General features: G+C 38.8%; 1 protein-coding gene across 1 annotated transcript; it reads left to right on the forward strand.

The window, feature by feature from the left end:
• Positions 1-2,645: 2,645 nt before the first annotated feature.
• On the forward strand, positions 2,646-24,136 carry SUCLA2 (succinate-CoA ligase ADP-forming subunit beta). Its single transcript, XM_057425631.1, has 11 exons — positions 2,646-2,768; positions 4,127-4,310; positions 13,963-14,062; positions 14,266-14,428; positions 17,127-17,255; positions 17,698-17,836; positions 19,208-19,369; positions 19,451-19,593; positions 22,155-22,275; positions 22,576-22,664; positions 23,340-24,136. Exons 1-11 carry the CDS (start codon positions 2,682-2,684, stop codon positions 23,412-23,414), a joined length of 1,392 nt encoding a protein of 463 aa, XP_057281614.1. The 5' UTR covers positions 2,646-2,681; the 3' UTR covers positions 23,415-24,136.
• Positions 24,137-24,377: the final 241 nt, after the last annotated feature.

The following is a 24,377-nucleotide window of genomic DNA, read 5'->3' on the forward strand; positions in this document are numbered from 1 at the left end:
CTGTGGCTCAGTGACTTCTTAAGGCAGAGGTGGCTTCTGCGTATTTATTAACTCTCTTCTGGTTTCTCTTTTTTAAACCTACAAGACTCCACTCAAGCCTATATAACTTTCCGTCACTTGCAGCATACATGGCAAGGTTCTCCACAGGTTAGCTGTGTGAAGTGTCACTTTCGTAAACAAAATCCTTTTCCTCACATTGAATCTCACACCTACCAACCTTCCACATGGAGCCTTAACTATGAGCCACAGTCTCTCCAGGGATATACCTGCTGTGGCACGGGCTTATCCATGGCCACCGCCACTTTGAGGCACACTTGTTCCACACTTGTTCCTCACCTGTGGACTCATCCACAGGTCACCGTCCCTTTGACTCAAGTTCACACTGGAGTTCCAGCCAGTAAAGCAGCACAGAAGTAGCAGCAGTGCCATGGCCATCAGCCAGCACAGGCACATGGCCATTGCTGTTATCAGAATGTTCCCAGGGACAGCACAGTAAGATGATAAGCAGTACAGCAAGCAGCAAAAGCAATAAGCAGCCACAAACAAGCAGTAGACTATATACAGTATGGCAACTAAGTCCCATGCCAAGCATAGGAGCATGCCAATTAATAGCTAAACAGCAGTAACAGCTATAAATTCATTCTAGCACATTCCACCCAAATCTGTTGCTATCTCAAACCCTTTGAGCCCCATGCTGGGCGCCAAAAAAGCATTGTCATGCTTTAACCCCAGTTGGCAACTAAGCACCAAGCAACCTCTCTCTAACTTCCCCCCTGTACTGGGATGGGGAAGAGAATCAAAAGGGGGTAAAACTGAGATAACTCATGGGTTTAGGTAAAGACAGTTTAAGAGGTAAAGCAAAATTCATGCATGCAAGCAAAGAATACCAGGGAATTCATTCACCACTTCCCATGGTCAGGCAGGTATTCAGTCATCTCCAGGAAAGCAGGGCTCCATCACATGTAATAGTTACATGGGAAGATGAACACCGTAATTCCGAATGTCTCCCTTCCTCCTTCTTCTTCCCCCAGCTGTATATGGTAAGCATGATACCATATCATACAGAGTATCACTTGGGTCAGTTGGGGTCAGCTGTTCCTGGCTGTGTCCCCTCTCAATTCCTTGTGCACACCCAGCCTACTCACTGGTGGTGTAGGGAGAGGAGCAGAAAAGGCCTTGGCTCTGTGTAAGCACTGCTCAGCAATAATGAAAACATCTAGGAACGATAAAAATAACTGCTACAGGTGAACCCAGGACACTGTGTTCAGGACAGATATAAACCACAGCACCATACCAGCTACTGTGAAGAAAATTAACTCTACCCCAGCCAAAACCAACACACTAGCAAAGAGCCACTGTGTGTACAGAGGAGAGAAACAGCACAAGGTTTAAGTGCCCTTTCTGGCAGAAGGAAGTCTTTTGTCAGCTGTACTGGAAAATTTTGGATGGTCTGTCAAAATTTTGCAGCTGGTTATTGGTTCAGTGACATGAACTCCTCCCTTGCATGACTGAATGTAAGAGGTACAGAGCTAAGCACTGTGCTGAGCTCACTGCAGTGCTGAGGGGTAGGGATAACATTAGGAAATCGGAAGACCTGAAGCAAAGTAACTGAACCATGGTAACTCTTTCTTTTGCAATACTAGCCCAAGGAGAAGCTATGATAGTGCACTTTCAGAACAAAAGAATGCAAACCCTCTGGTTATTGGATAATTCCAGTTACAAAACTCGGGAGACTTACAGCTCCAGCATGTCTTTTCTTCACATCAGATCTAGCTTTGACACACATGATGTATGGAAATAACTGCAATTTTCCTCATTATTGGTAGAGGACAGTTCTCGTTCCGGTTGCCCAGGCCACTACTGTTTTCCTACTGTTTTCTTTTAAAGGAAGAAGCTTCCCCTCTTCATGAGTCAAAGAGCCTGTTCTCTGGTTTCTGCAGAGACAACTGCCCCCTGATTAGGTTCATTAATGATGTGACTCGAGGCCACCATGTTAAATGTACACATACTAAACTGTGACGGCAGAGACGGCTTCGAGCTGTGTGAGGCACAGATGGGCTCTGTGCCATGGGGAGAGGAGGCTGCTACAGCGGGGAGTGAAGGCAGGCTGCTAGTGGATGCCCAGAAATATTGGGTCTTCAGTTCAGCTCATAATGGATGTGTTTGAGTTGTTGCGTGTAGACACCCTGAAATAATAATAATAATAAAAGAAATAAAAATCAGAGTAAAAATATTGATAATTTTTCCATTTTGAAGCAGAACTGGAAGGGGAAGATGGTGGCAGAAGGGACCCTCTCCTCCCATCTGACACGCAGTGCCAGCTGAAGCTGACGTGGGTGAGACGGCTGTGGGTGAGTTACAGCCCTTTTTTCGGAGCCCTGTCAGAAAACATTTTTTTTTAAAAAAACGAAAGCCGCTGAAAACCAGGAGGTTGGGAGCCGGTTAACTGCCCGCCCCGCCTCAGTCCGCCCCGGCAGAGGGCAGCACAACCGATCGAGCACAGGCTGGGCCCTCGGAGACCATAGAGTCGCGCCTCTCCCGCGCCGCCGGCGCTGGTCGCTGAGGGAGGGGAGTCGCGCGATCGTTTCCTGCTCCACCCCATTCCCGCTGTACCCTCCACCCAATCTCGGAGGTGGCGCATGCGCATCAGGACGGGCACCTGAGGGCGAAGGGGCTCAGCTATGGCGGTTTCCATGATCTGCAGCCGGGCGTCGGCTGGGCTGAGGGGTAGCGGTTTCCGCGCCGCACTGGGCACCGCCACGGCGAAGGTAGGGGCCGCTCGGGAGCGGGGGTGGGACGGAGTGGGCAGGGTTGGGCCCGGCCTAGGCTGCGAAGCGACGGCGGGAGGAGCGGCCGTCTCGTCCCACTGCCGCCGACCTGTCCTGTCCTGTCCTGTCCTGCCTCGCCCTGTCGTGGCGGCGGGGCTGGCGCTTGCCTTTGTTGTACGTGCCGTGCCACTCTAGCTGCTGTTTTTGCTTGTGGCAGGTCTTGAGTGCGTGGTCCCCTTTTCCTTCCTTTTCAAACTTCCCTGCCTAAATTGGCTTGGAAATCCCGATGTCGCCATCTCCGCTGTCACCTTACTCATAGGACGAATAGGGCTGTGTCAGTAGACTCTTCTTCCAGCTCGCAGTTCCCCAGTCTCTGCCCTTGTTTCCTGTGAATGACTTACGGGTATGGTCATGTTTTTGGCTGAAGAACCCCAGAAAAACAGTGCAAACCAAAGAGCGATGGAGACTGAAGTGTGTTATACATGCTCCGCGAAACTCTCTTCTCCTTCCACACAGGGAGGAAGGTCGCTTCGAGTTCCCCTCTCGTGTTACACACAGCCTCAGGGCCCAGCTGGTCAGTCAGTGCCAGGAGCAGCAGCTACAGCCGTCAGCACCTCTCACTTGGGTTTCATGCCAAGGAAGGGGCCTCCTGTTTGCAGAAGGAATCCTTTGAAGGCTAAATAGGCTCTCTTAATTTGGTAGCTTGAAATGCCGTAGTAAAGCTTTTGTGCTGTCTGCATGCTTACTTTATTTAAAATGAAATGAAACCTTAAAAATCCAGTCTGCTAAAACTTTCCCAGTACAGACTGATTTTTGTGGTACTTGTGCCAATGGTACATATAAAAAAAAAAACAAACCAAACCAATCTCTAGAATAAATACAAGTTTCTTTTAGTTTCTGCTGCCCCTCTTTCCCAAGGCTTCCCAAGTTTGGCAGACAGAGGCAGTCTGCCAGAGCTTTTGAATTACCTATTCTGTGTGCTTTTTTCTGTTCTCTTATACTTCCAAAATTCCTCAAGGTCCTTTTCCCTACAGATATATTCCTTTAAGTCCTTAAATGGTAGCTAAATACTCAAGGGTGTTTTAACCCTGTCAGTCCTTGTCAGTGCTAGCAGCTTCACTGGCTCTTTCCCACTGCCTTGGTAAGCCCTCACAAACCCCAGTACCAAACCTGACATGAATGACTAATGTGAAAGGGTAATGTATAACAAGTTTAGGATTAAGTGTTCAGGTGTTTGCATTGATACACTAAACTGCACTTGTTTAATATATAGGGTTTTTAACCTAAGTTAAGATGGCAACCGAGTCATGTTCTTTGTTCTTTTTGTTTTTCTGTTTTCTGTTTTTCTCTTCCTTCAGGTACTTGGTGTAAGCCCAGGAATACTCAGTAATCATGGATTTCAGGTGCAACAACAGCAACAGAGGAGTCTGTCACTACACGAGTATATGAGCATGGGACTGTTGCAGGAGGCTGGCATTGCTGTTCCACATGGACTAGTTGCCAAGACACCAGACGAAGCTTACAAAATAGCAAAAGAAATAGGTATAGAACATGTACAATTTAGGCATGGGATTGATACAAGGTGTAACTACTTTTTCTGTCTTTCCTGGTAAGACATTTGTTGGAGTTCTGAACATATCTTAAAGAGAGCCTTTCCTGTGAAGCAATTTTCTTGTAGATTTGAGTATTTACTTTGGAGCTGACGTTATCTTAATCTGATGCTTTCTAATGCTTAGGATTGCTCAGAGAACAAGCAGTGTGCTTTCACACAGTGGAATCAGTTAAGTGACCTAGTTTTACTTAACTGAAGAGTGTCTTTATTCAGACTTGTTTACAAAGCTAAACTGTGACCCTGAAATGGGGAAGGACTTGGTCTTGCTTCCATTAAAGGCTGTGAACATGTATTTTGAGCATCATCATTCCCATATCCTGAATGCTGCAGATACTCTTCCAGTAACTTCTGAGTCTCACTTAGAAGGAATGGGGCAGGTATAAATTGTGTTAGCCTAGACTAATACAGCTACACAAACTCTTTGAGATGAGCAGTAGACTCTGCTACAAATCCTGGTGTCTTTTTACTCACAAACAAGTTTAGAGGAGATCTTGTGTGAAGAGCTTCAGTGGTGGTGGCAGGTAAGGCTTCTGTAGTCCAAGATCTCATATAGGACAGAAGATGCAAAGCATACGTGCCTTCAGGCTGCAGAAGAAAAGTAAAATCCTATACATTTGTGAATGTGCTGTTCTGGCAAAATGCAGCTGCCTCATGCAGGAGGGGAGAACTTTAATGGCTTGTGGTTAATATGCAAAATTCTCGGAGGTTGGTGGAAGGGAATCCAGTCGCCTTTGCCTGGTGCTTAAATACTGTATTTAGAGTTGAGCTTTAATTTTGGACTTGACTGCCTATTATTAATTTGCTACTTTACCTACTGTGTGTCTTAGTAAAATTTTTTTTTAATTGGGATGTGATGTAGAAGTTGGCTTCTGTTGTTACAGCCATTAATACTGATTTTTTTTTTTTTTTTTTTTAATCTTAAAGCTCTCCCTCCCTTGAAAAAATGTAGTAGGGTTATCATACAGCTTTAATAAAGGATATTACTTATATTCCATTCTCATAAGCAAATGCCTAAATCTCTTTCACCTCCAAATGGTTACATTTGTAGTGATTCATACGTTTACAGGTTTTGTAAGATTAATTTCAGCTTCATATGTACATTTAAGACAAGAAATCAAGTCTGGAAAGGATACCTTTTTTTCTAGAGCAAGTTAGGCTGCTTTGTAATGTAGAAAGGAATGGAAAAGCTGCTTTTCTTTCAGATATGGTGTCCCAGAAATTCAGGTGTTGCCTGCCTGCCTGCCTTCTTTCTCTTGTTCCTACTAGAGAATAAACGACACAAAATTATAACTTCATTAGTATTAAAGAGAGGTGTTAAAATACTTCTGGGAATGCTTTAAAATTCAGACCTGCTCCTTGTGTTCAGGTTGCATTGTAGTGTGATCTAAACTTCACAAGTTGGACATACCCCTTTGCTTACATGAATATGTTGCACAGAACTACTAGTGGCAAGTGAGGCAACCTTTGCCTGTGGCTCTTAGTAGCCAGCAGGGAAACTCGAAGGTCATGATGTCTTTGTTTTGTTCATTGTTCAGAGAGGGTTCCTGTAGCAAAGCAGTTGTGTCTGATTGCTGGCTTATAACTGTCTCATCCATGTGATGTCATAGGTATGCCTCCAGATAAAGGAGTATGTGACCCTGTGCAATTTATTGGGGATCAGAAAAATGAAGTATATGAGTTTGCATTCCTTCATAAGCTGGAATAGAGAAATTCTGGGCTGCTGGCTTCAGCCATATACTTGACTATGGTGCTGTGGCTTTCTTTGGTACTTGAGGAAGGGATGACTTCCCAAAAGGAGAACACAGTGAAGGAGCTTGATTTTTGAGACATTGCTAAAACGTCCAGAACTCATTCTGAATGGTGGCAGATTATCCTTTGCTCCAGTGTTTGGATTTCTTTGTTATTGTAACCATTTGCCCCCCCCCCCCCCCCCCCCCCCCCTTTTTTTATTTTCACTAGTATCTCTAGTATGTACTTTAAAAACAACCCCAATCTCTAGCATAATGAAAAAAATCTCACTTTTTTTGGTCCACCTGGTCATTGTTTATTTTTGTTATGTAAGAGCTTTTGCCAGTAGATAGATTATCTTTTGCTTCTTTTTAGGTGTTAAATTGTTTTTTCACATGTTTGTCTAAACCCTCCCAAAGATAGTAGGTAGCATTGCTCTGTTTTCCTAGTGGTGATCCTCATGTTTCTGATAACCTTTAGTCAGAAACCTGCTCTCTGTTATACGTTGGGATAAAAAGTTACCCATTTCTAACTGAAGCGAGGTGTTTGCAAAAGGAAAGAAATTCAATGCCAAAACTCAAGTTTACAAACACAGTCCTCTTATTAACAGAGATTATTGTAGTTTAGCTGTGGCTGTAGCGAAATCAGTGTAAGCCCATTGCATGAATAAAGCCAAAGCTTAACCATACTGATGATTACTATCACTGCGAGGTAGCTGGTGTGGTAAAATCAAAGCTGAGGCATAGGAACATTGCAGATTGTCTTAGAGCCTAGTTAGAATAGTGCACTAAATATTCTTTAAATAACAAAAATGATAAAATTTGTTAGAATTTCATTCAACGTTATACTTATCTTGAGGTCTGAAGTTAGATGATATAGTCTGGAAGCCAGAAAGGTTGCTTCCTCTCCACTCCCTCAGTTTTCTTGTACTAAATGTTTTTTTCTGCTAAAGACTAAAATATCCTAAAGGGAGCAGATTGTTTACCTATATGTAGAGTAATTTTGAAATGTATGTGGAGTAAAAAACAGTTTTTGAGCTTGCATTATTCTCTAACTTTTTCTAATATTTTTTGTTAAGGAAACTGAGATGACATTAGATGCTGTGAGCAACTTCTTAGCCATGGTGACAGCTCACTTAAACCTGGTTTGAGTCTTAAGGGGAAAAAAATGCGTATATATTTTTGCTATTTTTTAAAAATTTGGTTTCTGCTGCAGCTATCATACTTCTTATAGTGCTGCTTTCAACTCAGATTTCTGTTCTAGCTGGATTCTGCAAATGATTATTTCTTTGCTTCTGTTTTTTAAGAATCCTGTTGTGTCATGGGGAGGTTTTCTTTTGTAATTACTACGGCATTGATTTGCATATAGCTTTTTCTTTCCATATGTGGCTTTTGAGAGTCATCACTGGAATTTGTTACTTTCCCCAAGCAGCTTTTTCCCTGTAAAGAGTCTTGCATCTCATTTCACATGAATTATTACTGTATGCTGGTTTGTGCAACTATGCCCCTTTTAAAATAGCTACTGTTGAGTAATTCAGTCTCTGAGATTAGGTTTGGACCTCCAGTAGATCTTACTGCTCACTTTTTCTCCAGTAGTTCACTGTCTCCATTCACGACCTCTAGATCTTATTTGTGCCTCTGAAAGAATGCATTCTGCTTGGAGCTGAGAAGACTTGGATCTGTAAAAAAAAAAACCCACCCCAACAATATTTTTGGTCATTTGTGGGCTTTGCAATATGTGGTTCTTCATGTGTTACATGAGCGAAAAAGTGAGCTGAGTAAATTCTGTTCCACAGTGCTGGTAAGAGGCAGCAGCAGCAGCAGTGTGTCTTGGTGGTAGACTCTGTAAGTGTATGGTGTACTCTCAGCCTATGCATGCATTCCAGCTGTGACTGGTGCTGGTTTAGAATATGGCATGTTGTCAATAACATGACTAATAAACCTAAAGGCTTATTTATTGAAGAACAGATGCTTTGTCAGTGTGATATCAGGTAGCTCAGCACAACACGCTCTTTGAAATGTATTGCTGTTCGTTAAGACAGCACCTATGAAAGTGTATGTATTGCTGTAACTGAAGACTTGATGCTTCCTGATGCCTCCCTCTGTTAACAGTTGGGTGGAAGAGAGTCACATATTGTATGCGTATAGAAAAGCCTGCTTTTCTCTTATAGCATATGCTTCTCTACATGATGATTTGAGAGCTAAGATTTCTGAAGTGATTAATATCTTGAAGCAGGTTTTGTATTCTGGTAGTTTTGTAGGAGTTTGAAATAGTGAATCCCACAGCTTTATGCTTATGGCAGATTATCAAATTACAATAAAATAAAAAGCTGTTCAGAATAGGAGGTGTTGAGAAACTGGGTGCATAACATTTCACCTTTCTGTATCAAAGTTTTTGAATTTAATGCTACTTTTGCTGTTGCAGTTTAAGAGATCTAGTCCACCTCCTTATCAGTGTGGATTATGAAGAATGATCTCATTTGGTATGCTTTCTACAGAGTGAGTCAAGTAATTGTCTTGGCTCTATTCCTGCAGACAGTTCTGTCAGATGTTTCTTTTCTGACTTTTGAGTTCTTTTCAATGTTGTTACTTTGTTTTTCTGTTTATTGCCTAAGCGTACAAACAGTATCTGTTAAAAAAAAAAAGTGAAAAGTAAACTTGGGTAGCTTTAAAGGTTTGTTCATCTGAGGCTTGATTTAATCAGAAACCAAAATTTAGTACAACATGTGCAGTGTTTTTCTTAGGTTAAGTAATAGTTTTTTCTTTACTAGCTCTTCAAAAGAGCAGGTATTCCAGGCTCTGTAGCACCAAAGCTAGGGTGATTTCCTCCTTGTGTATGCCACGCTTTCCTTGGTAGTCTCTGATTAAGTTGGTGGTTTTAGTTTATTTTTTTATTTGTTTTGTATTTATGTTTTTTTTTTTTTCCTTTATTCTGTGTCACACTGAAAGCTCACATCTAGGTTTTTCTCTTTGTAATAGTTTTTGGTTGTTTTGCCATTATCTCTTTTCCCTGTTTTTCAATTATCTGCTAGACTATGTTAACTGATGTCTTTTAGGTTGTCTGTAGTCTGAAGCTCCAGAGCATTTATTCAGATGCTGTAGGATATGGATGATGATGTAAGGTGGTAAATGTGCAGAAATGCCGCAGGTCTTACATTAAAGAAAAATCTGCTGTAATGATCAGATTCTAAATAGCTGTACCTAACAAAACACAGACTGTATACTCTGAAGAGATTCTCTGCCTGTGTTGGCAGAGTTAAGGTTGGCATACTCTTTACGTTGAGACTTCTGTTGATAGTACATTGTTACTTACATGCTCATCTTTTTCCCTCCCTAATTCCAGTAAATACAGCTGTATTGTTTAAACTTAGAGATTTTGTTATATCTGTGCAGCAAGAAAAAAGTAGGTTTGTGTTTTAAATGGAGAGTCTTCCTGGAACTAAAAGCTTTTAAATAGAGTAACTGAGGCAAAAGTTATGGGTCTCTGTCTCTCTCCCAGGGTAAGTTTGCAGTTGAATGGTAGTTGATAATTTGGTTGGCACTATGTTATTAACCATTGCTGCCTTTTACTGTTGTTTGCTTTGTCAGAACACATTAGGCTTGCACAATTATTATCAAGGTGTTTATGATATGTGGAAAGCAGTACTGCCACTGCAGTCAATATTTATCAGAAGTCAGAATGGAAACTTGTAAAGCAGAACATTTTAGTAAAGTTTGCCCTAATCATGAGACTTTCTACTTGTGTAGAAAACTCCAGAGATACAATGGAACAACAAACCTTGCTTCTTAAGGTTATCAGAAGATTGTTAATAGGTAACTCATGCATGCACGTATTATTCTATGAGAGTATCTAAGGAGAAAGAGACCTTTCTCCCACTCTGAAGGCTTAGGTTATGGAATCAGAAATTATTCCTTCCAATAAAGTGATACCAGCCATGCTAGAAATGAAGATATGTCTGTTTCCTGGCGGTATTATTCTTTTGCTGTCTAGTTAATAAATGATGAAGATGAAACCTATAGTGTTAGTACTGTATAAATTTTTTTTGTTGCTGACTCAGTGTTCTGATGATTTCAGGCACCTGTTCTCATTGGTATCTACTCTTAATTTTCTAAACATTTCCTGGTTCTTTTCAGACTGTTTTTACTTCCACATGCTTCTAGTGCTAACTGCCATTAATATGGAAATGTAGCTCTTAACAGATGCTTGTTTTGAGTTTTATGTATTGTTCTGTAGCTTGTTTGCCTGAGACAGCTGTGCTAAAGGTTTGCTATGTAGTTCTAGTGCCTTGTGTTCAGGCTTTACAATTTGTTACTGTGGCCGAGAGCAAATGTCCTGATTTCTGTCCTGCTCCCTTCAGTGTTCCAGTCACTGTGCTTGTTACACAGTGCACTTCCTCACAAAAGTACTGTCCACTGCGTTAGCTTTTGCCTTCAGTGCCTTCAGTCCCTTTTGCCAGCAGTGTCAGTCTTCTGATATGCTCCAGGGTGTGATCGTGCAAACGCTTATGCTGGCACAAGAAAGGAGGCTGGAGTGAAAAGCTGAGGACAGGGGGCAGGGTAGGACTGCTGTTATGGTGTAGTGTTGGCTGGTGCAAACTATCCTAACTTGGTATGTGAGTACCTGCTCTAGGGCAGAAACTGCTATTTCTCATTGAAACAGAAGCCCAGCAATATTTCAGAGCAGTGTAAGCAAACCAGAAGGGCACAGCTCTTGATAACTGAGTAGAAAAATGTTAGCTACTGGTTTCCAAATTTTTTTCTTGGATTACTGTGTATCAGCAGTTCTCGGTGATAGTGCTGTGGCTGCAGATGAGGTATGTGAGTAAACATTTCTGCCCTTTAGTTTCAGGGTCACTTTAAATGGGAGCTGTAGGGAAAAATAAATGAAGTTTATTGAACAATAACCTTTCTCCATGGGTTAAGTTAAGGTTTTCTTGGGGCATCTTATCTTGAATTTAGTTTCAGGTACGTCTGTGCAGCTTAATTACTTGTAAGCATAGCTGCCCAAATTGTTCTTGAAGTGTTGTTATGCAATCAAGCTGCTAGTTTGCTTGCAGTGCTGTAGGAAAACAAATTATAAGTCATTGCTATCATGCTCATTTAATGCCACAATTGCTCCATTCTGTTGCAATGGTGACTTTGTTATGACCAAAAACTGATTGCAAAAAGTTTGAGGTTGTTTCTCACATATTTTTTTCAGTCTTTATGTTTTGCTAAAGTGTAATCATGCATAATAGTTACATTCTTAAGAAATACTGTATGTGATGAGGGCAATGGTTTATTTAGCCCAGTATTTTGCCTCTTATAGTGGCATAAGGACATCCTGTTAAGGGAAAACTGTTAGCCTGGCTATTTTCTGCAGTCCATACCTCTCATTTCCTGCTAGCATTTTAATAATTGTTGCCTTAGGAACAACTCTGCCCAATTCCTTTTGACTCTTGCATTCTTCCTTCATATATTCTTGCAGGCTTCACTGTCTTCTGTGTAAAGAAGATAGTGCCCCTTTTTAGAACTGACTTTCCTTGGTAGCTGGCTTTTGCTTTTGGCTGGTGTAGAACAGGAAACTGAGTGTATGGTGTACATGTAGTGGTGTGTTCTTGCTCTGTGCCACACCAGGTATGGCTGAAGACCAGGATCATTTTCTTGCTTTGTTCTCTTTTGATAGTCCTTTCCTGTATGGGAAGGCCATAATTTTCATTTACCCTTGTAAATTACTTTTATAATCGTGAGCAGAGCTAAATGTCATGTACCAGCTGAGATCTTAAGAGAGCTTTAGTTGGCATCTGGTTCTGACTTGTTTAGATATTGTTTTTTATTGCTAGGAGAAGTAAAAACTACAAAGAAGGTGCCTGTGGGTGAATTTTACAGCCTTCTTGAAAATTTCTCTGTAGAAATAGCTTTTACTCTGGATTTAGTGTAGGAGATGTAAGGTGGAGAAACAGGACCCTCTCTCCTGAGCTTCCTAGTGTACTGTAAATTAAATCTCTTAGTCTTGATTACTAAATATATCTGTTCTGAATCATTGTCAGATATCAAACCTCCATAGAAAGCTCAAAATAGTGAAATGATGTGAATATTTTAAATCTTAAATATTTGAGTTACTTCAGAGCCCTGTGAAAAAATCTAGGTAGATTGTCAGTGAGAAAGGGGTGTTATTTTATTTTTCTTTTTTTTCCTAACTCAGATAGTAAAATATTTTGATCTCTCTTTTATGCTAACACTAAGAAGTCGTGCTTCTCCACATTTTGTGTTTGTGTGTACACCCAAGGTGAATTGTTTTCAAATGGATGGAACTTTGTTTTTAAGCTTGCGTGTTGGAGTATGTGGCTTCATTTACCCGGGAAGCTACTATTGATAATCTTATTCACACATGAGGCTTAGTGTTTTCTAAAGCAAGCTGTGTACTTAATGTAATTGCGTAAAAGTTAAGTCTTCTATAAACCATGTTAACTTACTTGATTGCTGGTACCTAGTAGCCACAAGAAAGAGTTGTCTTCAGGAACTGAATTAAATATTAGATAATAGACTATATGTAAATAGTTGTTAAATAGTAGGTCAACATATACTTCTTGCATGTTTATAACCTTCATGCTTCTTGTGTCAACAGACTTTGTGTCAGTTGTGAATTCAGAGATCTGTTGTTAGGTAGATAGCCAAGAAGGAAAATTTACAAGTAGCTGATTAGGAGTAGTAATTTGAGCATTCTCTTTGCTTATAGCCACCCTAGCTTGTGATATTATGCAAGCTTAATTTATCTGGCCAGGAAGGATGCAGGTCAAAATAGGAAATAACATATTTGTGTCTGCCATAACCTTCAGTATGCATAGTTGCTAGTTTTGCTGGAGTACTGCAGTTTTCTTAGGCTTTCCCGTGGTTGCCTTTTCACATCCAAGAGAACAGCAAGTTCTTCCTTTGCTCAGAAAGACCAGAGTGGTTCAGCTAATGGTGGCATGAGAAAAGATGGGATGTGCCGCACAAAAGTGAATGAGGCAGCTCTTAACATCTTGCAGTCTAGTTGCTGTTTGCAGTCTATTCACTGTAATTGAACTTGAGTAACTACTCAGGTCTTTGTTTTACTTCCTTTATCACCTTAAATGACTTGATGAACTGAACTTACTTCATTGCTTTATGTCTTGAACATCCTGGTCTTTTTTGATGATACCCTCTGCTTTTTAAACCCAAATGCATAGTCTTCCCTACTTAGAATGATATTTTGTTAAGGATTTTTAAACAGTTGAAGCTAATTAAAGGGCTTACTCTGCCTTCTCTGGGAAAAATAGCAAATTTGCTTAGGCCTCTGACTTCTGCAAAGCACTCAAGCTTATGCATCAGTGCTTTGCAGAATGGAAGCCGTAATGGACCTGCCAGTTGACTTGGGTAAGTGCCACAGTTACATATCATTGCTGAGAAGATAGTGTTTGCAGAGTATTTGTACTTGATTGAGGAAAATCTTGGATTTTAGTATGTCAGATACTCAGTGTCATTAATAGGCTGTGAGATACTAACCAGTTGTTACTGGGTGCTTAATCATTTCTGATTTAAACATGGTTTAAAGATCTATCAAAGCATCAACATCCTTGTACCAACCAGGACACTTAACTTACCAAGGTTTGTTCACAGAACAGCCTAAAGCTGAAATTGATGGGTGGTTTGAGACTTTTGGAATAACCTGTGTGAGTTAAAATACTGTCTTTGGTTCACACATCTGTGTTTTGAATCGGGGGGGACAGGATGGGGAGGAGGGAAGTGAGTGTGGAAAAGGGGCGATAAAATGAAAACAGCCTTTATTATTCTACCTGGGGCAGTTTGTTTTAGTAGTCACAGATGACAAATTTTGGGTTTTCTTTCATTCTAGGTTCAAAGGATCTGGTGGTAAAAGCGCAGGTTTTAGCTGGTGGTAGAGGAAAAGGAACGTTTGAAGGTGGCCTCAAAGGAGGAGTGAAAATAGTTTTTTCGTAAGTTGTTTCTAAATTATCCAGCCAAGTAGAAAAACTTGAAAGTTTCATATTATGAATTAAACCTATTGCTTAGTTTAAAATCAGTGTTTTAATTATTAACCTCAAAGTAACAAAAAATAGGTAAGATTTTTTTTTTTAAGTGCTACTTCTGTTTTTTTTTTCCCAGCAGTTTGTCACATTCTGAGCTTCTTTTATTCTAGTCCAGAAGAAGCAAAAGACATCTCCTCCAAAATGATTGGAAAGAAGTTGTTTACCAAGCAGACAGGAGAAAAAGGCAGGATATGCAATCAAGTATTTATCTGTGAGCGCAGATATCCCAGGAGAGAATACTATTTTGCAATAACAATGGAAAGGTCTTTTCAAGTGAGTAATATTAGAAATAGAAGTAAACTGGTTGTTATAGCTGAAATAAAAAAGACAAATACCATAACAGCTTACTGTACTGGTCACTTGCTTTTGAAAACCAGGAATATGCATAAGCTAAATTTTGTTTCTCTAACAACAATTGCCTTAGTGTTTAAATGCTTTAAAGATGTAATGCTACAATTTAAAGTTAAGAAATAATAAATGAATATAAGTAATTCCAACTGAAGTTCAGTGTCATATAGCTGAAGGGGAGATGGGTGGAATGAGGGGTTTATTTTCATTTTGGTTTGAGTTTGCACTTACCTATCAAGTGCTCATACTAGAATTTAGTTTAAAAAGACAGCTATGTGTGTGCATGCACATGTACACACTATTTAAGAGTTTCAGGAGCATGATAAGCAAAAGCCTTTTGGAAGAGCCAGTGGTCCTGGATAAATTGGACATTCTTTTTCTCCAGTGTGTGGAGGTTCCCAGAGGTGCACAAATGTGTCCTTCAATTTTGAGAGCATTGGTAGCTTGCTTATGCCAGTACTCCTCAGGAACTGGTAAGATTTGGGCCTAGAGGTCAGTTTTCAGAAATCTCAGGAAGATGAAAGCCAGAGTTTACTCCATGTGTATGTTCTGTATGTGTGGGTATTTAGTTTTTAAGGCTACAATTCAAACCTAGTTACTGAAATGTGAGTGTACTTTCTGACAGACTAGTGTTCTGTTATGGAGCACAAAGAACAAATTGGTAACTTCAGTAAAGCCAGTGTAAAGCAGATTTTGGAACTTTATTTTCTGAAGCTTAAAAAAACCTGAGTTTGGTCTTTCCAATGCTTAACAGTTTGCACAAATGCTATTCTTGGTGATTAGAGGAGTATCTCCAGCATCAGTACAAAATAATTTTCTGTGGAGGGATGAGAAAACTAGTCTTACATTTTTATTTTTTTGATGCAAAATTAAGAGTTAAATTTTGTATTTGTTCCTTTTTCCTTCTCTGTAGTGTACTTTGTGAGTACAGGAGAATATCAGTTGTGTTGGGTTTTAGTACAGTTATGTGGCTTCGGCACTTGGATTCTGTTGTATTCTGTAATAGAGCACAGAAGATCCAAATGTTACAGTACAAACCCCAGACGTACCACAAGGTGGCGTTAAAATACTGTAAATGGCTGGATTTTATGATCTTAAAATTGTGTAAGCAATAAGCATCCTTAATGGAAACAGAATTTGCTGTAACTGATTTAAGAAAATCAGATAAAGAAGGGAAACATATTTTCCTGACTTGTTCTTGATCTTGTATTAAAAAAACCAAACTTATTAGTGTATAAAGAGCATAAGCATGTGGGTTATTGTCTTTTGATAGGGATGTGCTTTGGTTTTACTGCTGCCTTTTGAAGTCATGTTTTTAGATGTGCTTGTAATTGCTGTATCTTGTCTAGGATGCTTATGATGAGGAAATGCCTTTCAAAAGAAGGAAGTGTGGAGGTTGAATAACACACTGTTTTCTTCTTCCTTTAAAGGGAAAACAGTCTGTAAAATAGTCTGTTGAAAGTGGAACTTGATTTCTTGGGTGTTATTTGCCAGTAGGAGCAAGATTTCTTATGTTTTAAACAAAATTATTCACTTTTGTCAATTCTGTGGAATAATGAGTTATTTTTACAATGTTTTATAGCTTTCTGATGGTTCAGGATATGAATATCCAGAAATGTTCATTGTGTTGAACCTTGCTATTAGATGTAGAATAATTTACTATCTATATGTTTCCATTTGGAAGGATGGTGTGGTTACTGAGCATGTTCTCTAATGTCATGCTTTCTGTAATTAATTGTTAACCATTATAAGGCTTTTTAATGTTAAATACCTTGTGCTGATAGGAAATGCTGCCTTAGTACACCATCTGTCATAGTCCATGCGTGGGTGGTGATAAGGGATAGCAAGTTGAGATGATACAAGTATGTCTTCACTGTAAACTGGAGGACTGTTCCCATGGGGAGAGATTTTTAGGTTCCAGTAGTGAGTCTTTGAGGTTTTTATTGAAATTTAGATAGGTTTGTTTTTTTTTGCTTTTTTTTTTTGTTTTTTAAACCAAACCAAACCTGCTGCAGTGGTTCTTAATGTCTTTTATTATTGAATAATTGAGTTCTGTTTTGCCAGAACTCCATGATTTACTTTCAGTGTTGTTCTATTGAACAGCAGTAGTGTGCAGTAACGTGTCACTAGGTCTGCAGAATTAGATTTGTCCTTGGAGTTGGAGTATGGCAGAATGAATACATGAGTGCCTGACATTTGATGTGTGTTTGTGTAGGGGTGAGTGGAGAAAGGGGAGATGTTTTTTTCTGGTGACAACCTAGAAGATGAAATGCGTATGATTACTAAGTTGAATTGTCTATCAAAATTTAAAACTAGTGTGTCTGTGTTAATTGCTCTGTTAATACAGTGTATACAAAGGAAAGTTTTCCCTGTTAAAAGAAATTGGACCAAACATACACCTTAAAATTTGGAAAGTGTTATTAAAATGTTATTACATAGTTGTTATTAAAATTATTTTATTACATAGATGTATTGAATAGATAGTAACATTCTCAGAGAAGTAAATGCCCACATTTTCCAACAAACAAGATTTTGCTACTGTGAGGTATCTTATGGGAAGAATAAATTCCAATTTTGTAATAAAAAGTACTTATGTTTTTTTTTCCTTTCTTTTTTGTTCCAGGGTCCTGTGCTGATAGGCAGTTCGCAGGGTGGTGTTAATATTGAAGATGTTGCTGCAGAGAATCCTGACGCGATAATTAAGGAGCCCATTGATATAGTGGAAGGCATAAAAAAGGAGCAAACTGTTAGGGTAATTGTTAATGTGGACAAGTACACATTAGGGAGGATGGGGGGGGGGTTGCTTTTACATTTTGTAAAGAGTGCATGCTTTCAACCTGCTGAGTTGTCTTAAACCCTTTTGACATTTTGAAATGGATTTGAACTAAGTATTTAAGTATTTTCAGGTGACAGACAATGCAAATCCAACTCTGCATGGCACTGCTTTATCTAGCTTTTGTGTGGCTTGTAAAGGTGTATGATAATGACTTCTTGCTAGCTCCTTTTTAGGGTAAGTGCAGTGTTTTGTATTGAAAAGTCTCTCAAAACCCAAGAGAAACTCCAGAGGACAGGAGAGGGTCTGCATTTACAAATTCATTTGACACTGTAATAATAGCTAAACTGGAACATGCCTAATTCGTAACTAAATCAAATCCTGAGTATCAGTTAACTGATAATGGATCTTTTACTTTCAGCTTGCCCAGAAAATGGGATTTCCTCCTAATCTGGTGGATGAAGCAGCTGAAAATATGATCAAACTATATAATCTCTTTCTGAAGTACGATGCTACCATGATAGAAATAAATCCTATGGTGGAAGATTCATCAGGAGTTGGTAATGTTTCTTCTTTATATTCTTCATGTACCAGCTTGACATTTTTATAAATCTTAGTTGCTTTGCACTGCTAAAACTTCAGCTGTATACAGCAAGAGGACTTAGCATTAACATGATATGATCAAAACCAAATTTAATAAAGCATATAAATTTGAAAATCTAGGCATAGTAGGTATCTGCCCTGAATTGCTAAGTAGGATCCTAAGTTTAAATAACTTCCTTTTAAGTTTCTTTTTATTTATTTGTTTATTTAAAAATAACACATCTTCCACTTTTGAGTGTTTGGCTACCCAGGATAAAGCATTTCTGGAAGCTGGATCTTTTCAAAAGGTCTGAAGTGAAGCTTGAGCCATATTGTGTATTCAAAGTTGGTACTGAAAAAGTAACTGGAATAGTAGCACCTTCTAGAAATCTCATGCCTTTACTAGTTGGGCATCAGAATGACTGATAGAATTTGGTATTTGATGTATTGAAAGACTATAGGCATTTAAGTGGTGTTGTTTATAAGGTTTTTAGCACATCCAGTTGCAGGATAGTTAATATTCAATTAGAACCAATTCCCCTCTCACCAAAAAACAAATCTGTGGAGAATGTTTGTACTTTAACTCAACTACAACAGTTTTAAATTTAAACATGAATATGAAAATAGCTTCCTCATCAAAGTTTACAATTACTGTTATACTGTTATTACTCTACTGTTATTATGTTAGACTGTTTTTTAAATAATGTGGCTTAAATGAACAGTATGCAGCAATCTCTCCCATCTGTTTCTCATGCCTTGTCGTTTTTATATCGTATGTAGTGAGGGATAGAGATGAAGTCTTATGATTGTACCGGCAGAAACTTAGTTCTGATGAAAAGAATACTCTAGGTTTTCCACAACACCTGCTATATCTAAGTGAAATTTACTTTTGTGTGTATTCTTCTGACAACTTTTCTTCAAACTTGGATGTTTTTAAATTGTGTTTCTGTGTGCTTACAGGCACACACACATTTAATCTAAAAACAGAAAACTAAGAGGGATTAGAAAAACCCAAACTGGAGATCTTCTGTAGGGATTAATTTAATGCTAATTATTGAAGCATAAGTTACCCACATTTATCAAACTGGTTATTGTAAGCGTCTTTGCTTTTAAGGTGTCTCAAGAACTTCATTTATCTTCCCTGCAGTTAAAGGGTTTAACTGTTTTTGTGGATAAACTTGAGAGAACCTTGTATTTACATGCAGTGCTAAGTCTGTCTTTCCAGCAAAAGGGTGTGGACTTCATGAGCCAGCTGCCAAGTTTGACTTGACATACTTTAGCATATTTATGTAGAAGTTGAGCTATTATGTTAATATTAAATGATGGTTTAGTTTTTTTTTTCCTTTCAGTGATGTGTATGGATGCAAAGATAAACTTTGACAGTAATTCAGCCTATCGTCAGAAGAAGATCTTTGATATGCAGGACTGGACACAGGAAGATCAAAGAGACAGGGATGCTGCAAAAGCAGATCTCAACTATATAGGATTGGATGGAAACATAGGCTGTTTAGGTATGTTCTAATTAGTGAAATTTAAATGACCTAATGGATTTATAAACTGAATTCCTAAATATTATCTTTATTCTCATATAGTCAATGGTGCTGGTTTAGCTATGGCCACAATGGATATAATTAAACTTCACGGCGGAACTCCAGCAAACTTCCTTGATGTTGGTGGTGGTGCTACAGTGCAGCAAGTGACAGAAGCCTTTAAGCTTATTACCTCTGATAAAAAGGTGAGGGAAGAGTTGGCATATCAAGGTCCAGGCTGTGATTTGAAAGACAATGCTTAGTGCATGTTCTCCAGAACACATGTTTTTAGGAGCATAAAATTAAAAAAGGAAAGAAAAATGAGATGTTAGCTTAATTTTGGTGCAAATGAAAAAGGCCTGAAAATATTTTTAAATTTTTCCCCTTTTCTGAAAAATAGATCCTTTGGCTGTGCACTGAGTAAGCAGTTTTGTATCCTCTGGTTGAAGTTACAGCTGTATTTGAATCTTTCCAGAAATCTTTGAGTCAGAAATACCTCTTGCCTGCTGTTTAAACCGAAAGCAGCATTCACTTGGGTTTCTCCTTTCTTTTTCTTTTTGTCTTTTGGGCGTGTTTTGCAGCTGCCTCTGTTTTGTGCATAGAGTTGTAGAGATGAATATTCATTGTGCTGTGCACAAACAAGTATCTAAGGTATTAATTGTATGTAATGTAAGATAAAATAATTTTGTAATGATGTTGGAAGGGCATTAATATTTTATCCTATCAAAAGCTTATCAGAAGCGTTTGAATATGATTAAAATGGTAAAGTAGTTGAAACTAAAGGAAGAGCTTTACCATCCCAGAAAGACAATGCAAGGACTGGATTGCTGGTCTACATAGAAATGCTTATCCCAGTAGGGACTCAATGGTAGTTTGAGACTTTGCAAAAAGAAAGAAAAATATTAAAAAAGGTAACTGAAAAAGGCAGGAGTGACTTGCAGGATCTGATAATGATATGCTACTTTTGCACCAGAATTTCATCCCCCACTTGATCATCTTTGGAAAGGGCCAGAAACAAATGATGACTGATATTACAGAGAAGCTTAGTCTCTTTGCCATTGGAAAGATTTTTGTTACCAAATGCAGGGTCTAACACACTCTCCATGGGTGTTATAGAATTATTTAGTTGGAAAAGACTTTTAAGATGATTGAGTTTGACCATGAACCCAGCACTGCCAAGTCCACCACTAAACCATGTGCCTAAGCAACACATCTATTTCTTTTTAAATACCCCCAGGGTAGTGACCCCACTACTTTCCTGGGCAGCCTGTTCCAGTGCTTGACAACTCTTTTGGTGAAGAAATTTTTTTCATATCTAGTGTAAACCTCCCGTGGTACAACTTGAGGTAGTTTCCTTTTGTCCTATCACTTGTAACTTGGGAGAAAAGACCTACACCCACCTTGCTTACAACCTCCTTTCAGGTAGTTGTAGAGAGCGATAAGGTCTCCCCTCAGCCTCCTTTTTCAAGGCTAAACAACCCCTGTTCTCTCAGCTGCTCCTCATAAGGCTTGTTCGTTCTTCACCTTCTTCCAGCAAACTGATGAGAAACTGAGGGACATAGGCACAGAGCACCTGAATTACAGAGAAGAGAAGAAACAAGGAACAGTCTGGGAGTTGTTGATTTGGGACATGTTCTTACAATGCCAGTTTTCTGCTGATGCAAGAACAGAGTGTGTCCAAACAGACTTGTTAATATATCTTTCCCTTTCTGCCTTCCTTCAGGTGCTCACTGTTTTATCAAAACCTGATGACTGTAGCTGGGATTCCTGCTGCTAAAAGTCAGAGAGCAGTGCAGACCACTCGTCTCATGGACTGCACTCTGGCTGCCACTTTGGGTTCAGTTCAGTGATTGTTTGGAATAGCTTTCTAGGGTGCCAGTCTAAGTTGCTTCCACCCATTAGTAGCAGGAGCAAGAACTATCTCGCATAGATGAGCTAGTCTAATTGCAGGATAATGAGAACCAAGATACTGTTTCTTAAGCAGTTGCACATGAATATTCTGTCTTGTTAAGTTTATTCTGTCCTTCAGTGTTATCTGTGCATTTTTGCTCCTCCTTTATTTGGTCTCTCACCACTGCTCCTTTCCACCACTTCAGTAGGAAGATACTTTCCCTTAACCTCAGTCTCTGTCCTGAATGAAACATATTTCAGAGAGCTTACCTCTAAGCATGCCAGCTTTTAAATTGTGTATTCAATTTCTCATGCATGAGTTTTATAAGTTTTCTGCATTCTTTTGCCTGGCTTCTTCAGTATGTGGAGGTACTAGTGTGGGAAGTACCTCTGCTGGAGTAATGTTAGAAATGGAGAGATAAACAGTTGACAGACTTAAGTTGTTAAATAACTTTGCTGGAGTTTCATCTGTCTGATTTGCTTGAAGAAGATCAATCAGCTCTCTTCAGAATATTCTAAAAATGATTAATAGTGTACAGTGTGGGCTTTATACAGAAAACGTGTGTGCCTTTTCAAGCATGTACAAATAAGCACTATTAAGAGAAATGGCGATTGCCTGCAACACATGCTGGATTGAAGGACAATGTGGAAGTTTCCTGGGACAGGCATTTTCCCAGAAGTAACAGTTCTGCTGTATGTGACTTGACAGAACTGTACTTCTGTTGCTGATGTTCCCAAGAACAGAAATGTTCGTCTTGGAGAGTCCCTTGCTATACTTAAGAAGTTTGAATTTTCCTTACACTGAAAGGCTGAGTGGTACTTTTATCTGATGTGCCTCTGGCCATTTTTAATGTGAATATTGTCATTGGTTCTGTAGGTACTGGCCATACTGGTAAATATTTTTGGTGGCATTATGCGATGTGATGTGATAGCACAAGGCATTGTTATGGCAGTAAAGGATTTGGACCTAAAAATACCTATTGTGGTACGGTTGCAAGGTGAGTGTGTTTCAATACATGTTAAATATATTCTGTCCATATTGACAAATGTCCTTGAGTTTATATATTGTGCAGCCAGTTGTCTGAAGATTATGGATAAGTAAGGCAAACCTTGAATTTAGATGGTGAGATTGGCAAGTTAATAAAAAGGCATTTCCTGTTTTTATAACTGCTGAAGTTGTTGTCTTCTAGATTTATTCAGTAACTTACTTTTGGAACAGGCTTCCTAGAAAATAGGAGAATGCTCTGGTGGTAGTAGTCTCCTGTTCATTAAAAGTGGCATTTTATCCCTTTCTTAAGGTACACGAGTTGATGATGCCAAAGCTTTAATAACAGCTAGTGGCCTCAAAATCCTTGCGTGTGATGACTTGGATGAAGCTGCAAAAATGGTAAGTTAGCTATTTATGAATATTTTCAGAACATAGTATCCGTTGCAGAATATTAAGAAGTTGGAACTCCATTCAGCTAACTAAATTTAGCTTAGCATAAATCGGTGTTGGTTATTATCAGGGCCTGAAGAAAATGTTTTACAAATTAGTAAGTACATGTTTTGTAAGGAGAACTACTATGCAGTCAGAAGCTATCAAAAACCATTATACCCCAGAAATTTCTAAGCAGGAAATAATTCATAGACTTTTTAACTTGTTATGCAAGACAAGTTGAGGCTCCGTAAGGTATCAAAATAAGATCCAGAAATGTTTGCAACAAGAACTCAGAAAAATACCTTTTAAATATATAGAATCTCTTGTGAGTGGGTACCCCAGCACCTCCCAGGAAAACGGGGTGGTACATAAAGTTCACATAAAGACACATAAACTTGTATTATTTCATCAAGATACTGGGTTGTAAATGAGAACCAGACGTTGTATAACTGTTGAGATGTTTTCTAATAGACTTGACTGATCTTTCATTTGAAAGTGATTTAAGAAGCACTGGACTAAGTAATAATTCCCCTGCCCTGGATTTTGCTGCTGATTCTCTGGCATTACTTTGTTTAAAAAGATTGGTCCAGCTCATTCAAGTTAGGATTGCTTTCAAGTCAGTCTTTATTTTCTGTTTTTCAGGTGGTGAAACTTTCCGAAATAGTAAACTTAGCAAAACAAGCTCATGTGGATGTTAAATTTCAGCTGCCAATTTGAAATGAGGAATGTCATGCTGGTGTCTAACATGTTCTCTGAAATACTGTGTTCTGTGGGATAGCTTTCATTTTCTTGTGGAGGTTTTGACTGTTTGACAGGTGCACAAACTGAAGTACCTGTTTTTAATGTTAACATTCAGAATGGTCAGAGTTCTTGTAAAAGCATGTATTGCTGATCTTTTAGTCCTTAGTTGTTTTCAAACCTCCAGCTTCTGCTGCAGAATGTCACTTGCAATATATTTCTGCGTTGTCCGAAGTAAAGCTTCTGGTTGAAAAATAATTATTCTGAATAAATTCTGAAGTTACTTTACTTGTAAATTTGGTTAAAAGTAAATATGACTAGATTATCTAGTTGTCCGTATGGAGAAATGTATTGAAACGGTATTTTATGTTGGCGACAGTTGTCCTTAGCAATATAATGGAGATGAGCCCATCAATCATTATTTATGAACAGGTGCATTTGAACTTGATCAGAAACATTTTTAGAAGTGCTTCACTGAAGTGGCTGGTAACTCTTCTGGACAACGTGTTTATTCACTACAAAATATACTGTAGCACTTAGATTTTCACAATTTCTGGTCCTTGCAAAAAAAAGCATCGTGTAGTTTTATATATGAACAAGCGTTTACCAAACTTCAAGGAGACATAATACACAGAGAATGAAATTGTCTATTGTAAATTGCTAATGAAATTGTACATTAATAAAATGTCTCCCAAAACTTCTATAGTCTTTTTCTGTATATGTTACCATTTTGATAAATTACATATACTCATGGACTAAACCATAATGTAGGATAGCAATGTAAAGCTTCTTAGGAGTCAATTTACATTAGCATACATGTTATTTTTTCCCTCCTTGAATTTCATTGCATAATTAAAAACACATGAACTCACGCTGTGGTGAAAAGCTTGGACAGATACCATGCATTATAACATCTTACTGAAGTGGCCATAACTGATCTCT

Source organism: Pezoporus wallicus, unplaced genomic scaffold, assembly GCF_028554395.1.
Source record: "Pezoporus wallicus isolate ANWC-B61680 ecotype Strahan unplaced genomic scaffold, APGP_CSIRO_Pwel_v1 contig_787, whole genome shotgun sequence".
Taxonomy (NCBI): domain Eukaryota; kingdom Metazoa; phylum Chordata; class Aves; order Psittaciformes; family Psittacidae; genus Pezoporus; species Pezoporus wallicus.

Bases quoted from the DNA above. Each gene is read 5' to 3' on its own strand.
- SUCLA2 (XM_057425631.1), top strand. From the start codon at position 2,682: ATGGCGGTTTCCATGATCTGCAGCCGGGCGTCGGCTGGGCTGAGGGGT. The intron at 2,769-4,126 runs GTAGGGGCCGCT...CTCTTCCTTCAG, and splicing joins TGGGCACCGCCACGGCGAAG to GTACTTGGTGTAAGCCCAGG. The intron at 17,256-17,697 runs GTAATTGTTAAT...TTTTACTTTCAG, and splicing joins AAAAGGAGCAAACTGTTAGG to CTTGCCCAGAAAATGGGATT.